We start from the raw sequence: 18,128 nt of genomic DNA, 5'->3' as shown, positions 1-18,128 counted from the left end.
CAGGCCTTGGAAATAAAAATTGTGTTTGTCTTCTTGCAGAACATTCTTTAAGGGCTGACAGTACACTATCAGCACAGAAAGCAGCAAGTTCTGGGGAAGAGCGAAAGCTACTCAACCTTATTGATCATGCCTCCAGTGTCAGTGGTAGCTTCAAATTCATCACTCTACACTGACTCTGGATTTCTATAGTTTACTATTTCCCTTCTGTTTTTTTTTAAATAAAATGAGTTACTTGAAGAAATTTTAAATTAAAAATAGTTGGTGCATAATAATTGTATGTTTTCATGGGATCTGATGTGCTCAATATGTGACCAATATATGTCTATGGTAGGTAATGAGTAGATCAGGAAGTTTGTCTGTCTATCTATCTATCTATCTATCTATCCATCTATCCCCATTGTGTCAATACTAGTGCTAGTCAGGGTCCTAGTGCTGTCCCTGAGCTATTTTACTCAAGGTTGGCATTCTAATACTTGAGCCACAGATCCACTTTCAGATTTTTGGTGGTTAATTGGAGATAATAATCTCATGAATTTGCTTCTTCCGGCTGGCTTTGAACCACAGTCCTCAGAGCTCAGCCTCCTGAGTAGCTAGGATTACAGATATGAGCCACCAGCATCCTGAAATATCTATCTTTTAAAAAAAAGTCATTATTTCTTTGTGTTGAGAACATTCAAAATCTTCTCTACTAGCGATTTTGAAATATATAGTTGTTGTTAGCTATAGCTAACTACTGTACTGGGTTTTAGAAGTTACTTCTCTTTTCCACTTACACCCCTGTACCTGTTCACTGTCTCCTTGTTTAACAACAAGTAGGCTTGCAGAGTTGTTAAATAGACAGAGGGTGGGCTCTGCAGTCAGGGGCTGATGGATTGCGTCCCAGCTTGGTCACTTTCTGTGTGACTCAATGTAACTCTAGTATGGGAATGATGGCAAGAACTGTTTCTTATGTTTATGCAAGTTAAAGTATGTAAAGTGCTTAGAAATACTCAAACTTCGGCTGATAATGCCACAAAAATACTTGTGTGCCTCTCCCCTCATTTAAAGGAAACTCTAGAGTCATTTTAAGAGGAAAATTTGTGAATTGTTTCCTTCCTCCCTCAATTCCTGTTCCACTTAGAATAAGTCCTGACCATGCTGGGTGCAGTATATGCTTTTGGAGGAATTAAAAAACCTAAAGGGAGATGAAAAAAGACATCTGTCTTTATCAGACAGTGCCATGGACACTTGGGGACCTTTTCTGGCAGCTCCGTGCTAGGTCTCCTCCCAGAGAGAGGACAGCTTGTCCTTGAAATGCATTATTGCACCTGGGAATCTGATTTTTGGCATGGCAAACATCTTGCTTCCAGAGCTTAGTAGGTTCTAAAAAAAAGCGGGGCAAGTTTCCAATTGCCCCACACCCTGTGCAGGACGCCAAGTAGGAACTGAGCTCCTGTTCCTTCAGAAGGCAGAAAGGAGGCTGGGGAGTGGCTGGCAGCTAAAAGATTGAAAGCATCATCAAGTTGAAGCTCAGGTTCTCTGTCTCTCTTTTTCTGTCTGTCTGTCTGTTTTTCTGTCTCTCTTGTCTCTTTCTGTTCACCTTATTTCTCCGTATCTCTGTCTGTTTGTCTCTTTTTTTTTTAGGTACACACACACACACACACACACACACACATTATCTGAGCACACAAAAGCATTTAATTGCATCTAGGTGAAGATATTTGGATTAATTGTGCTACAGTTTTTGGAAAACATTTTGGATAAGACAACTAATCTGAGTGGTGGATATGTTTCTCCTAAGGTCAGCTAGGCTTCAACCAAATTTAACTTCTTTTTCTCTTGTCATATTACATCTTACAAGACAAGGCTGGGAGAGTGGCTCGAGTGGTAAATCAGAGTGCCTGACTGGCAAGGGCAAGGACCTGAGTTAAAACCTCAGTACCGTAAAGAAAACAAATAAGCAAACAAACAGTCAAAAAATGAGTAGATCTTAGTAGACACTATGAGGAAAATGAACTATGCAACTTGCAGGCAGAGACAGGGAGGGGGAACATTGTCCAAAATGAAGGTGTAACATGGTCTCCAAAAAGAAATGTATTCACAACATGACCTATGAAATGGCAGCCTCTCCGTACATCATCTTCATAAGAACAATAAATTATCTTTTTAAAAAATGAGTAGATATGACAAGACAAAGTATAAAAGCTGTCTTATCACTTATAATAAAAGCTTTGCTGAAAATGAGGAGTTGCTTCTCTCATGCTATTTAATTAGATCAACAATCTTATGGGAGAAAAAAAATGTTGCTGAAGGACAATGCATTACAATTATTTCTCAATACCCTGAATTGGCTGTATAGTCCTGATCTTACCCACAATCTTCTCACACATCTGATCATAGGAAAAGCAGAGAATAGAGACCTATCCCAAGCAAGGGAAACCAAATAGTATGCACATCCACAAGAATAGAGACAGTAAAATGATTCAGACAGCACAAACCACATGATGACATTTCTAAAAGCAGCAGTGCACACCCCTCCTCATTCTTCTAGTCTCACTGAGACTGACTCATTACTTAAGTGGCATCATGTCTGAATCTTTCCAGCAACGTGTGAAGCTATCTGGGGCTGACTTCTGTACATAGCTCTCTCTGTAGTACTCAAGAGATACAGGGGAGGAGGACAGAGAGGCCTGTGTATGGGCCTCACACCGAAGTTTCCACTCTACAGAAGTTTGGATCTTTGAGCCAAGATACAGGAGAATGTGGCTAAGATGAAGAATAATGGGGACAACAGTTGCTGGCTCTCTCCTCTTGCAACAGTCCTCAGATTTGTTCCTGAGATGTCTCTAGAGCCCCATGCATAGGCCAGAAAACAGAAGCTCATGAAGGAAAGTGGTCAGTCTGCCTCTGGTATCTTTCCCATTTCCCCTAAGTTATACTCTCCACCAAGTTACCACATGAAGCACACTGTCTAAGCTTTCAGAGTTGAGAGACAGCCAAATTGGAAAGAAAACAGCATATCTGCACCAGACTTGATTTAGGGAAGCTCAAAGTCAAAGTAGGTCACTGAGTGCCCTCTAGGATAGAGACCCACCTAGGAGATACATGTAACCTATGCAGTCAACCATGGAGAATCCAGGCGCCCTCCAGGGGAGCCTATGTCTCCTGCCTACCACTACTTGGAGCTCTGACTCTTTAGTTCTTGATCTTACGTGTACCACTCCCACTTGTGCCCTGTCTAATGCAAATAAAGACATGACTTGATTTCCTTTGTTTCTTTCCCTAGAATGGACACATTCAGAATGTTCACCACCATCCTGAATTGAGAGACAACTCAACTGTCCTCTCATCTTTTTGTGAAATCACCTGGTCACCAGTAGACTTCACCTGAGGAATCCTCGCTGCTATTTTCTGAACACTTACTGTGTGCTCTTATTCTAAGAGCCTTCTAAGCTGACTCTGGTGCCATCCCTTTCTCGCCCTGCCTGCTTGGGTACCCTGATCTGTTGGCCCTGAGTTCACATAAGCTGAGACTCAACTTCATCCCTGCTGGAGGCCAGCCTTTCCAAAGCAACTTTACCTTCCCTCAAGGGTTATCTCACTTCTTTCATCACCTCAGCCACTACTGAACTAAGACACATTCAGTCCAATGCTAGAAATGCAGGTTATGCTATTTTTATTTAATAATCCAATGGAAAACGAGGTGCAGTAGCTCACACCTCTAATCCTAGCTGGTCAGGAGGCAGAGATCAGCAGATTGCAGTTCAAGCTAGCCTGGGTAGAAAAGACCATGAGAATTTTTGTCTCCAATTAACCACCAAAAAGTTCAGAGTAGTGGTATAGCTTAAGTGGTAGAGCATCTTGCCTCAAATGAAAAAGCTAAAGGACAGTGCCCAGGCCCTGGGCCCAAACCCCAGCAATGGCATAAAAGTAAATAAACAGATAAATCAATAAGTCATGACCCGATTTTGCATCCATCACTTTTTTCTTCTTTGCTTTCTTCTAGAGATCCTGCCTACTATGAAAGTCACTATGTTGAAGCTGTTCATCTTTGCATGACCTTGGAGTCTCAGATGCTTTCTACAGATGATTTTGCTCTTTGTGTTCTGTTCTTACCATGGTAGGACTTCTGAATTACTGGCTTCATGGTTGTTCTATTGTCCTTAGAATAAAGTCTAAATGACATTCTAGCAGTCTTGACCTCTTTAGCTATTTATCTACTACCTTGTTTCTGATTCATTACATAGTCTGGCAACTTTAGATTCTAGACTTTGGTACCTGAGCTCTTACAGTTTTTTTTTGTCTTTGAATATATTCTTCTCATATTCACCTGACAAACTCCTACAGACCTTCTAAAGCCCCTTTCCAAGGTATGTCACATGACACAATATAAAAATGTCCCAGTAATTCAGATTGAATCATTAGCATCACTTTATGTGGAGTGATCAGATAAGGAAGATAAAAGCAGTGTCATGGCCTTCCCTCATCTCTGTTACGTTCTTTAGCATATGTTACTGCAGTTATCAGGAAAGACAGTTCCAAAGAAACATCCAGTGGGCCTTTTGCCCTTCCCAGGAACTGGCTTTTGTGTGGTCTGATTTGGGACGTCTTGTTCTCTCTTCAAACCAGCTTCCCTTCACCCTTTCCTGTGTGTACCTAAGGAATTTGTTGAGGTCTCCATGCTTCATATACTCGAAGACCATGATGAGTGGGTCACCCTCCACACAGACACCATAGAACTTGACAATATGCTCATGCTGGAGATTGGTAAGCAGCTCAGCCTCGCGGTGGAAGTCCTTGCGTGCGTTGTCACTGGCATCCTTCAGTGTCTGGGGAGGAGAAGAACAGAGGGAGGAAACCAACACCTGTTAAACTGAAGACATCAGAGAGCAGGTTGCAAGCTTGGTGTTAGCGGCTCATGACACATCTCTGGGAAGTGGTACCTGACCAAGCATCATTGTTTTCATATTCCCTGTATCCCCTGGATTGGGTTGGATGACCCACTTAGATGCACCTCATAGTCATCTCTATCATACCACTAACTGCAATCCATTCTGACTTTGCGGATTTGCTTATCTCTGGCATAGATTACAAACTCTTTCTACCTTTGCAATACCAGCATTAGATACAGCACAGGAGGGTGAGATCTAAGGATCACAGTTTAAAGCCAGACCAGGCAGGAAAGTCCATGAGACTCTTATCTCCAATTAAACATCCACATAAAACAACACAACAACAACAACAACAACAAAAAGCTGGAAGTGGAGCTGTGGCTCAAAATGGTAGAGCTCTAGCCTTGAGAAAATTGCTCAGGGATAGCACTCAGGCCCTGAGTTCAAGATCCATGACTGACAAAGAGAAGGTTGCTTCACCAATCTATCAGTGGTCCTAAGAATTCTAGAAGGAAGGATAGTTATCTCATTCGTTATATAAAAGATTGAGAACAGCCTAATTCCTGAGGAATTGGTATTTGCATTAATAACTGAGTAGCAATCCTGGTGGGAATACAGAGCTTTGCAGTTTATAAAACACATTTATGGGTGTGTTCTCATCGAATTAGACACACAAGCTTGTTTTACAGTCTGTGCTTTTCACTCATGGTTGGAATCAAATGATTTCCATGGTTTCTGTTCCTTCTTGAAGCTCATCCACTCATCTCTGCTTATAAAACCTTTTATAAACTTGATTGTCCCTGGGATCCCAGTGTTAAACAAGAGTCCTTGTAATAACAAAAGGATGTGAGGACAGAAAAAGAAGTTTAGAGCAGTGAGGAAGATATTACACTGCTGGCTTTGAAGACAGAGGAAGGGCCCATGAACTAAGGGATGCTGGTGGCTAGAAAAGACACGGAAATGGATTCTACCTCAGAACTTCCAGAAGGACCCGCACATGATGACATTTTGACTTTTCTTAGTAAAACTGGTTTGGGACCACCAAAATTGTGTTTTAAGTCACTAAGTTTCTAATAATTTGTTAGAAAAGCTATTAAAAACCAATATACCTTGTTAACATCTACCAATATTCCAACATTCAGCTAAACCATCACATCTCTGAGAAGTGGTATCTGGCCAAGCATCATTGTTTTCACATTCCCTGTGTCCCCTGGACTAGGTTGGATGACCCACCTTGATGTACCTCATAGTCATCTCTATCATACCACTAACTGCAATGCATTCTAACTTTGCTGATTTGCTTTTCTCTGGCACAGATTACAAGCTCTTTTTACCTTTGCAGGGCCAGTACTAGATACAACACAGGATACATGTTGGTTTTTATTCAGTAGATATTTGTGAATGAATGATAAAGGCAATGGATATTAAATACTGAACGCAGAAGAGGGAATCATTTCTTCCCATGGAAGGTCAAGGATGAGGGAAATGTCTATCAGGGACGACTCCTGATGGACATGGCATGCAAGGGTGTGAATCGCTTCTCCAGAGAGACTGCAGTAGTTGTTATCAAGGTTATATTTCAGATATAAACACTCAACATTCACTATAGTTTTGTGCTGTAACAGAATGGAGGCATGATCATCCTCTATCATTTGTAGTGACTGTAAAATCCAACACTTTCCAATATCAAAGAACCCTGCCAAGTCCACGTGGTCATTCCCAGGGAGCTGCTTTAACTCTGCTCTCCCTGTGGGATTGTTCTCAACCCAGATCTCCTATAGACAGGGATGTGCACATCCACTTAGGAGCAGATCTGAGAGAGGGATAAACAGGTAAGGGATTTATTACAGCCTATTGTAAAGACTTGGCAGAGGGAAATGTCAAGCTGCTGTCTTCTCAACAGAAGCTTCATAAGTTTCACAGGATGAACCTACTGCAGAGCTGTCCTGAGGTGAGCCGTGGGGAGATACCTTTATAAATCAGGCAGTGGATGGGGGCCACTTATACAGGCAAGTATCATCTTGAGTAGAATTGTTGAATCTCTTTAGTGGGCAGACAGCTTAGAACTTTTCCATCAACTGATGAAGAAAGTCCTTCATTCCTGAGGTCAAGGTGTTGGGTAGTTTATCACCAAATCCATCACAAGATGAGATTAAAAGGCAAATTAACATAAGGGCCACTTTCTACATAAGAAAATGTTAATGAAGATGCAGGATCAGCCTCATATCAGACATAAGAAGTCATATGAGTGAGGTAGAGCAAGGTTACAGAACACCGTGTGTGTGTGTGTGTGTGTGTGTGTGTGTGTGTGTGTGTGTGTTGATACTGGAGTTTGAACTCAGTGCCTGGCTATAGTCTCTTAGATTTTTTTGCTCAAGGCTGGCAGTCAGTCTATCACTCGATACTTGGGATATAACTGTACTTGTGGCTTTTTGCTGGCTAATTGGAGAAAAACATCTCAGAAATTTTCTAGCTTGGTCTGGCTTTGAACTGTGATCCTCAGATCTTAGCCTCCTGCCTAGTTAAGATTATAGAGGACAGCCATCAGCTACTATTTTATTTCTTGTTCTTCAGAATCTAGCATTCTTCTTAACTATCTTTAGTAAGATGTAAAGTTCTCTCCTCAGAGTTAACTTAACCGAAAGAGATAGAATTGTAGTTGCCATTTTCATTAGGCCAGAGACAGTGGCTCCTTAAGCCAAATTCTAGAATTGCCATTTACCATTCTCACTTTAGCAGGTGGGTTCTCAGAAGTATCTCTACAAGCATCACTGGCTGTGCTTGAAAAATGAGCGGATTTAGATCCTCACGTGCTCTGAGAGGCCATAAAGCTTTGATAGCCATTGCCATGGAAACAGCACATTTGTTCATTTAATAACAACAAAATGGACAGTAGCTAACAACTTGAGTCTGGGTCTCTGCTCTCCTGGATGTGAAGTCGACGAGCATGTCCAGTTCTCTGTCTCCTGGCTTTAGTTGTATTAGAGCCAGACTAAACTTCTAGATGCTCATCTATACAATTTTTGTTAGATTTGTTTTTTGCATGAGTATGTCTTTGGTTGTTTTCATATTTGTTCCCCCACTGTATTGTTTTGCTAAACCTTTCAGTGGCAAAATAGCAGGAGAAGCAATGAGATGGAATAGTAGGAGATGGAGGCTGTTAACTTCCAGGATGGAGAACTCATGGAGAAATACCATACGTCATAGTATTGTTCACACTTGCATTGTGGTTTGCGATATGTGCCTGTGTGTGTGTGTGTGTGTGTGTGTGTGTGTGTGTGTGTGTGTGTGTCCACTACTATCTTTGCTAACGGAATCATATCCTGTTCAATTGTATCTTTTGCTGCTTCATCCAGTGCCAAGCACCTAAAGAAACCTGCCATACAAGGTCTGGGAAAAGCTTAGGTAACAGAGTGGAAAAGTAAGGAAAAATGAATGATCATCTGGACCCACGTAAGGAATGGAAAGGAGAGAAGGACCAGGGAGAGAATGCAAGTTGATGAACCTGCTTCCAAGAATGCTGAGAGGGCTGGGAAAAACACTTTCTCCTGGACAAATGGCCTCTGATCTGTTCTTCTGGTAGTTAAAATACAAATTCTCACCCAAGTGGAAGGAATTCTAACTTAGAATTAAAAGACTTAGGTTCAGATCAGGCACCTGTGGCTCATGCTTGTAATTCTAGCTACTAGGGAGGCTGAGATATGAGGATTGAGATTCGAATCCAGCCCAACAGGAAAGTTTGTGAGATTCATCTCCAAATTAACCAACAAAAAAGCCAGAAGTGGAGCTCTGGCTCAAGTGGTAGAGTGCTAGTCTTGAGCAAAAGAGGCTCAGGAATAACGCCAGGCCCTGAGTTCAAGCCCCAGGACTGGAATACACACACACACACACACACACACACACACACACACACACACAGAGAGAGAGAGAGAAAGAGAGAAAGAGAGAGAGAGAGATTGATTCAGGTTCAAATCCTGCTCCAATTCTGCTTTTCTTCACTATAGAAGGAGAGCAGAAATATTTTAAACTTTTCTAGGGACCCTAGAAGGATGGTAGGTGGCACTACAAGTTGGGATGCCTCTCAGGGTTTTTACTGTGTGATTTGAATTTGAAACAAGATTTCCTACATTAAGTTTGCTCACAAAAGGGTCCAGAGAGGACAAAAGATGCATGGATAATCACAAGGATCAATCCTAGGCATAGGGGGTGCCTCTGGGGAGCTTCCACCTCTCCCTGGGTATCAGTCTAAGTTCCAGGAAGTATCAATTTGTACATGGAGTCCAGCCCTTGGCTCACATTTTTTTCCCAGAGATCCTATCTCTATGGAGAGATGTACTGGATTTGCAGTACAGTCTTTGTTTTAAAGCCTTATCTTGTCTTTAACTTTGCTTTTATTTCCTGTGGAAAACGTGCTCATCATTTTAGGCCATTATTACAGGCATGAACAAATTCTGCATACTATCTTTGCACTCAAGTTTTAACTATGGAATATTGGTTCAAGAATGCTAGATTCTCACTCTCTCTCTCACCTCTCTCTCTCTCTCTCTCTCTGCCTGAGAGAGACAGAAAAAGGAAGAGACAGAGAGAAACAGAGATGGGGAGAGAAGAAGATGTACAGAGAAACAAAGAGAGAGAGTCACATAGATAAAGAATAGAGGGAGGAAGATAGAGAAAGAGGAAGAGCAGGCGGAAGGAATGTGAGGGAGGAAAGAATTTCTTTCTGGGTGTACTGACCTGAAAAAGTTAACAAGAATTTAGTATTTCCGTGTTCTCAAAGCAAAATACAATGGAAAAGAGCCCACTCTGAGTTAGTATAATGTTAAAAGTTGTGCTTCAGTAAATTTTTGGATTTAAGGGAAGTTTTACTATTCATGGGACAAATGCATCTCACAAGCCTGGCCTCATCCTGTATGCCCATCCATTTTTGCATGTTGGGTCCCTTTGTGAAATTATGATTCAATTCTATTTTAAGAGATTCAGAAAATATGGTGGTAACAACTTGGGCAAAATCATCTTCTGAATTTGGCACAGTAAGGACAGAATTTTTCTAAGGGTGGAACCATAGCCAGACAGCAATCAGAAGTTGGAAAATCTTGCCATCAACCTTATTTATAAATATCATCTCTGTTTTAGTACCATGGCTGATTGTCGCCTTACTCAATTATACGAAGCTTGGCTGGCTTCTGAGTTCCTTGGCAATGAACAGGGGCCATGAATATGGGTGTCAGCTTACCTCCCTGACAATTCCTTCCACTCAAGTTGCATTTTGACAGGCATATTTGCCCAATCACTGAGCATTGCTATTTTCTTATTCCTACTGTCTACCTCATAGGTTCAATTCCTGATACTTCACACCTGCCATCCTTTCCTGAAGAAGTATTTCAAGGAGAAGTCTCATTCAGAGGCACAATAAGGTACTACTTTAAGTAGATATTCATTCAGAGTTGGAAAACTGGAGTGACATAAGACACAGGTCAGCACATAAATGAGAAATAATGAAGATGAAATACAAGAAAGAAGAGGCAAAAAGGGAAACCAGGATTCATCTGAAATGAAATAGTAAAAGTGTTAAGGCAAATAGGAAGCTAGTTAGGAGGCAAGAAGATTTATCTGAACTATCACTGTGATCTGATATTGTAAGTCACAAAAAAGATCATCTTTTCAAAGTATAAATTGTGTCTTTTTATTACACTGATCTTAAATTTATGTCATGCATTAGAGACTCTAAGAGCAGAATCTCTTCATTAATATGAAAGACAAAATATAGAAGATATTAAAACTTCCTATGGCCAGTCTATAGAATAAACTCTCAAACTGAGAGTTTGAGAAAGGATTAATATGCCAGAGTTTGTCTGGGTCAGGATCATTTGGTGCATATCTCTTGATGCCTTCTAAGTACATACTTTCCAAGATGCCTGTCATCAGCCACATGTCACTAACTATCACTTGAAATGTGGATTTTTCCAAACTAAGATGTACATCGGTTGAAAATTGCACACCAGATTTTAGAAACTGGATATGAACAAAAATCATTAGAATCTCATTAATATATTATATTAATAATATTTTGAAATGATGTTATAGATATGTTGAACAAAATAAGCTACATGAATAAGTTTCATCTGTTTCTTTTTACTTTCTTAATATACATACTAGAAAATCCAATATTATAAATATAGCTTAGGTTTATGGTTCATATTATCTTTTTATTGGAGAGGGCTATTTTACAAAAGCCACTTCTGTAGGCTATGAATAGGTAAACCTGTCTGGAAAAGGTTGGAAACTATTCTAAAATATAAGGTTGAAATAGAAGTAAGGCAGACATCTTTCTTATGGGGTTGTTACAGGCAATGATTGACCAAGCATTTAGAATAAACCTGAGTCAAAATCTTTCTGATAGTTTCTTCCCTAAAAGCAAATGCAGAAGGAATATCTATCAGTTCATCAAGTGAACTTTGGAAGAATATGTTTTAATGAACATGGAGAAAGAAATAACTTGATAGGAATAAAATCTTAGCAAGTATAATGCAATATACTTGCAATAGCTCCCAACATCTCTAGAAAAAGAAAAACTAAGTAAATTGCATGAAGATGATAATAATCAAAGGCACTAAAATGGTTCTGTCTCTGTGCTGGAAGTTAATACCATGTGTATGTCAACTCAGTTAATTGTGTGTAACTGGCCTTTGAAAGGAATTTAATTATGTACCAAGTGACAGTCTCAAATACAAGATTCATAGCCAGGGTGTTGATTGCTACTATCTTTATGCTCACAGCCGTGCTGGCTCTTAGGGCTCAGCTCTAACAAGTCGACCACCCAAAGGGAAACATGAAGGGAAGTTCTAATTCATGCACTTTAAAATACTTGCAGTAATTTGGTGGATAAAATTGATGGCTTAAGCTTGCATATTACATCAAGATGCATGCTAGAAAAATGTTGAGTCTTTGGAAAACAGGAAACTAATTTCTAATGAATATTGTATTAGAGAAATTGTGAGTAGAAAGAAAAAATCAGAAGTTGATCTCTAGTGTGGACAACTGAAACATTTTTATAAGTTTTAAATGTATTGGCATGAAGTTGTCTGTTTCATTAGACAATGAAGATGCCTATAGCCCAGGATACTGACTTGATTATGGGTCAGTCAATCATGTTAAAGTAAATTAAAAGGAGTACAATCATTTCAGTACATATGTCCCAAAGATACAAAGGTCTGAAACACATCCTCAAGCTATGTTTAATGCAGGAAAGTTCTCCTTGAGCTGAACAGACTCCAACCCTGGTGATCAATATTCTATTTTGGTTTTTGTTTACTAGAAAAAAAATGAGATAAACCAGCAAAGGGGCTCACCAAAGAGATAAATGAGACAGAAAACAGATCCATGATCAAAGGTTAAAAGTTGAAGTTACTGAGAAAGGAATATGAATGAAGTAGCTTAATAATTGGGGCCTAACTAATCCATGTGTGGGAGGGAATCCTACAAGAAAGGACCACACACACACACACACACACACACACACACACACACACACACACACACACACACATAGGAGTACTGCACCCACACTCAAAGAACAAAAGAAATCTATTAAACAATACGTGAACAATAAAGATGATCAAGTCTTTTCACAAAATATCATTATATGTTCTACAATTTTGCTTCAAGAACCTTGTAAAGGTAGAATCAATAATCAGTGCTTTCACAGTATTCACTCTGCTAAATACACAAACTACTTTTAGAGCAATATTGATGAATTTAAAATGTTTCTAAATACACTCTTCTTTGTTTCAATTTCCATTTTGTAGACACAAGCATTTCATGTGTTGGTGTAAAATGGAAAAGTTTAAAGTAAGCACAGGGACAGGGAGGAACTCTAGAAAGAATCTGGATAAAAGAACTAAGTTGCTGATTTGCATTTGGGAGAAAGAAGGAAAGAAAAGAACCAGCATCTTAGAAATAAACTTGCTGAGGTAGAGCAGTAGATACAGTGAACTCTTGTCATTTGCTCATGTATGAATTTTTTTCCTGTACTATTCTATAATTGGAGATAATGCCCTTCCCTTTTCAGTCTCATATATAGTCTGAGATATGTGCCTTCTGCTTAGTTATTTTCTTGATGGCGGAATCTTCAGTACCATATGACCACCTTGGATGACTGGATTGAAGACAGGTGGCCCAGCATGAAGTTACAGATGACCCACTGGGACAATTGGAGCCATCGTATTTCCCTTGTTGAGAAATCAGAATGTGAGTCATAGAGACAGTGTGAGCAGTAGTTGGTGTGGAAGGAACAGCCAAATATTAGGAAAATAGCAGACTCAAGAGACAGCTGCAATACATTAGCAGGGAAGCCCAGAGGATAATCCCTAGGGTTTCCTGCCAAGAAAATAAACAAGAGATACCACAAGGGCTATCTCAGATCCCAAATGAGCGTTTAGATTCCAACTATTCTAGACACAGTAAGATCAAGCTACCCTTCAGTTGCTTGGGAGTTGGTAAATCTTTCCTTTTTTCTGTCAGATATCTTTCCCCATGCTTTAGTCTGTGATATCTCGAATATTCTTGCAGGGAGTTAATACTTGCATATATCTGGGCCATGTATGTTGAGTAGAACTGTTCTAATCTTCCATTTCTAGAGGTAGGCATGGAGCCCAGATCTGGAATCAGAATATTTCAGTCTTCTGACTATAGAGCACAGTGATGAAACCCATCACAAACCAATAGAATTCAAATCTTGTAATTTTATCTAATGATTGGGAAATAAGGCTCTTTATCTTTTGGGTTTCAAAGATGGAAGTCTAGTATGTATGCATACCTTTATATATGGATGAAACTATAGTTTGATCTCAGGGCCTTAAACCTGCTATACTTGACCAATTAAATAAATCCTCCAACATTATTATTATTATTATTTTGCTGGTCGGGAGCCTGAACTCTGGGCCTGGGCACTGTCTCTGAGCTCTTTAGCTCTAGGCTAGCACTCTACCACTTGAGCCACAGTGCCACTTCCGGCTTTTTTTTCCTGCTTATGTGGTGCTGAGGAATCGAACCCAGGGCTTTATACATGCAAGGCAAGCACTCTACCCGTAAGCCAATTTTGTAGCCCCCAACATTACTTTTTTGCTGGTTATATTGTCTTGTGGACTTCTATGCCCAGGCTCTCTTTGTAACTGCAATCCTGCTAATCTCAGCTTCCTGATTAGCTAGGATTACAGACATGAGCCACTGGTGCCTGGCTTCAAGATAAAAGTCTTTTCCATAGTGTGGATAGAATTTTCTGTGAATGAAGCCAATATAGAAGATACAGAGTCAAGCAATAAAAATATAAACAAAAAAGAAAGAGAAAGAGGCAGAGTGAGAAAGTGGGAGAGAGAGCGAGAAAGAGACAGAGAGACAGAGACAGAGATAGAGAACTGTTAATTCTCTAGATCCAACAGTGCCTACAGCTAGGTTAAGAGTGGCTAGAATTTCAAGTAAGGTAGATTTCTAGGAGCTAATAAATTTTCTTTTGTGTTCAAACTAATTTGAGTTGGGTTTCTAATAAACATTATATTATTCTTTTCAGGAAAGCTGATTATGAGGTTTTGCTGGCATTTCCCTGAGGTCAAAACTCTCCCTCAGGAATCAGTTTTTCCTATTTCCACTTACTCCCTTGAATTAAATTTCTACTTGGGAAAATATGAAAGTGCTTCTCATCTTTGCATACAAATAAGCATAACTAACATACTTCTTTATATTATTTGATCAGTGACATTGTGTTGAATTTCCTCAATTTGGTTTGCCAGAGCATATGTAAAATTCAATAAGTGAAAATGTGGTGTACAATGAACACTGGATTGACTTTGAGTCCCAGTTCTGACAGCAAATGACCTCATTTGAGGTATATGACCTTGCACGGGTCAGTAATGTCTGGATTCCTGTTTTCATATTGGCAAAATGTGGACACTGAGCTAAAGATGATAAGTACCTATATCTATGTAGTTACTCAATCATTAAAAAAGTTATTTCTTACTTAGCTGGGTGTCAAGGGCTCACACCTATAATCCTAGCTACTCAGGAGGCTGAGATATGAGGATCACTGTTCAAAGCCAGCCCAGGCAGGAAAATCTGTGAGACTCCTTTCTCCAATTAACCATAAAAAAAAATGGAGGTGGAGCTGTGGTTCCAGTGGTTGAGCACTAGTCCTGAGCAAGAAACAAAACAAAACCAAAAAACGCCCAGGAACAATGCCCAGGGCTTGAGCTCAAGACCTAAGACCAGCACCAAACAAAGAAAGGAAAATAAAATAAAATCATGGAATAAAGGGTAAACTAATTCAGCAGTAATACTCACTAGACATTATGTGGAAAATGAACTATACAACTTGGGGGGAGGGGTTCAGGAGGGAAAAATTGGGGGAAAATGAGGGAAGAGGTGACATTATTGGAAAAGAAATGTACTCATTATCTTACCTCTGTAACTGTAACCCCTCTGTACATCACCTTTACAATAAAAATAAATTTAAAAAGAAAAAATATTTCTAGCATATTAAAATTGAACTATGAAAATTTAAGGTAGGAATGGGGGAGGAGGAAATGTCAGAGAAGGATGGAAGGGGTGGCATTGATCAAAATGCGTTGTACTCATAACCTGATATATAAAATTGTAGCTTCTTTGTACAACTGCTTACTAAAAATATTTTAATATAATCCTCCTCATAATTTCTTTCAGCTATGACTATTGATAAAATCATTTTCTTGCCTAGAAATGCCAATACCCTATTAAAAAACTATTATTTCTATGATCAGCATGTTCATCCATTCATCCATCATCCATCATCCCTTCAATCATTCAACAAGCTTTTATTGCATGTTACATAGGCTGTACTAAAAGGCAAGACTCTCACCCGGGAGAATATACCATTCTAAAAGAGAAGACAGACTTTCAGTGTCCTTCATTAACTATCCCACACATACATATATACTTTGAAAACCTTGACAAATGCATAAAGAAGAAATGCAAATACCTTTAAAGGCATATAACATGGAGGTCTGATGTCGTTGGACAGACAAGCAAAGGGAAGTCATCTAAAGAAGCAACTTGAGCTGAGAACTGGCAGATGAGCTCTCATCCAGTTGCCTGGACCAGTGGTCTAAGTGAAGGCCATCTACCAGAGGAACAGCAATAACATGCTAGGTCCTGCTTTGGACCTGTCTCTTGCTGAGGAGTTACCAGTTAACTTTTTCAAACCCCTTAGTGGAGAAAAATACCACTATTTCCTCTTTTGGCAAAAAGGAATTCAGAAACATGAAAAGTAAGCTTTAAAAGTTGAATCCCAAAGAAAATGCTGAATTCAGATATTTCCATTTTAAATTTTGTCAAGGTAGAAGTTAAAGAAGCATCATAAATTTCTTTAAATTATGCCTTGGGATAGTTATTTCACTTCCCGGGGTCTCAGTTCTCTCTCTCTCTCTCTCTCTCTCTCTCTCTCTCTCTCTCTCTATCAGAAACATACCTGAGTGAGTGGTATGAGGGAAGAGAGGCCATAAATCCTACTAAACAGACAGCATATATATATACATATATATCATATATATCAATATCAATCTGTCTATCTATCTATAACACAACTAAAATCAGCTTGCATTCATACATAGCACAAGGAAATGTTGTCAGAATTGTAGCTATTGAAATGCAGGCAGCATGGAGCCAAAAATAGCTAATGCATCCACAGTTAATGCAGGGAAACTTCAATGAAGCGTTTCCTTGGTAATTGAGTAACTTAAAGGTAAAGGAACTCGGTTGATCAAAGACTGATTTCTCTGCTTTTCATTCTTTCCATAGGTAGCTTCATTTCTAATTCAGTGTAAATGGGAGGAAATGGCTGACAAATCCATTTCACTGAAAAAAAACAAATGTCTTCATATATATATATATATGTATATGTATACATATATATATATATATATATATATATATGTTTAAAAGGGAAATCCAGTTGAACCCAAACAAGCAAAACCTCTAGTGGGAGAAGAATGCTCCAGCCCCTGTGTATCCTTGAAAGTCCACAATGCCTTGGAACCATTTCCATCTTATCCCAAGATCTTAAATCATTTGGGAGAATTAACACCATAATTTACTGCAATCTGACATCTGTCAATCTGAATCCAAAACTCTGGGTTTCAAACCAAAGTCAGCTCTTCCTTAGAGAAGGAAAAAAAGGACAATAGCTGCTATTTCTTAGCATGCATAATCAATGCTGCAGGAGTTGCTAGGCAACAGCAGAAAGGCTGTCAAACATCCCTGGATGCCTCCAATGGAAGAGGAGAAACCCAACATCCACTCTGCAGTGGTGAGAGACTGAGCAGTCCTGAAAGCGGTGTTCAGTTTTTTCATTCCTTAAATATGTGTGTTTATTGTGGTCAGGGCTGAACTACAGACATTTTCCTCCCAAGGTCCTTTAATCTTTGAAAAAAACTTTCAACTGGCCCAGAGCCTTGAAAATGAACATATTGGACTGGAGAGAGGGAGTTCTGTGAAAGATCCATGTGTGTGTCTGGTCCATTTCACCCTGGACCTCATGAAATATTCAAGTTATCGTGAGTGTGGATGAACTCAGAACCTCTGAATTACAGAAGCTATCTTCTAAAATGGGTATCTTCTGTGAAGCGTGAGTTATTCTAGTTACCATCAGCAAAATCTCTGATTTCAATAAACATTCATACTCAAGGTCAACAGGATGAGAATTCTTGGATTTGTAGCCATGCAGTTAGTGTGAATTTTCACTTTGCAGACTCTTTGTCTATTCTATTCAGGATAACATTTTCACTTGAATTTCAAGGCAACTAAAAAAGGATGTCAAGATTTGATTAAGAATCTAATGCTTTATTTCCTTCCTTCCCTCCTTCCTTCCCTCCTTCCTTCCCTCCTTCCTTCTTTTCCTCCTTTCTTCCCTCCCTCCCTTCCTTCCTTCCTTCTTTTCTTTCTTTCTGCAGCGTTATTGTTTAAAAACACTTACCATTGACCACTAGTTTATAAAATCTTATTTGGCAAAGCTAAGATGGATATAAAAACTAGGCATTGGGTATGGTTAAATGTAGGATTACAACTGCAGTTGGGATTTAAAATAAGAGAATCTCCATGACAATTATGATTGGGAGCTAGAACTAAACAGAAGAACAAGTAGGAGGGAGCAAGTAGGAAGAATGGCAACTTCGTGTGTGTGTGTGTGTGTGTGTGTGTGTGTGTGTGTGTGTGTGTGTGTGTGTGTGTGTGTGT

At 39.4% G+C, this 18,128-nt stretch overlaps 1 protein-coding gene across 1 annotated transcript in view; it reads right to left on the bottom strand.

Annotated features, from left to right (window-relative positions):
- The window catches only part of Ntrk2 (neurotrophic tyrosine kinase, receptor, type 2), a 363,714-nt gene that overhangs the window by 66,323 nt on the left and 279,263 nt on the right, over positions 1 to 18,128 (bottom strand). The window contains exon 16 of the mRNA XM_013031082.1: positions 4,636 to 4,808. Coding sequence (XP_012886536.1) covers positions 4,636 to 4,808 — 173 coding nt within the window. The remainder of the gene's footprint in view (positions 1 to 4,635; positions 4,809 to 18,128) is intronic.

The sequence above is a fragment of the Dipodomys ordii genome, unplaced genomic scaffold (assembly GCF_000151885.1).
Source record: "Dipodomys ordii isolate 6190 unplaced genomic scaffold, Dord_2.0 Scaffold137, whole genome shotgun sequence".
In the NCBI taxonomy this organism is placed as follows: Eukaryota; Metazoa; Chordata; class Mammalia; order Rodentia; family Heteromyidae; genus Dipodomys; species Dipodomys ordii.
This window is presented reverse-complemented; position numbering and strand designations above follow the sequence as displayed.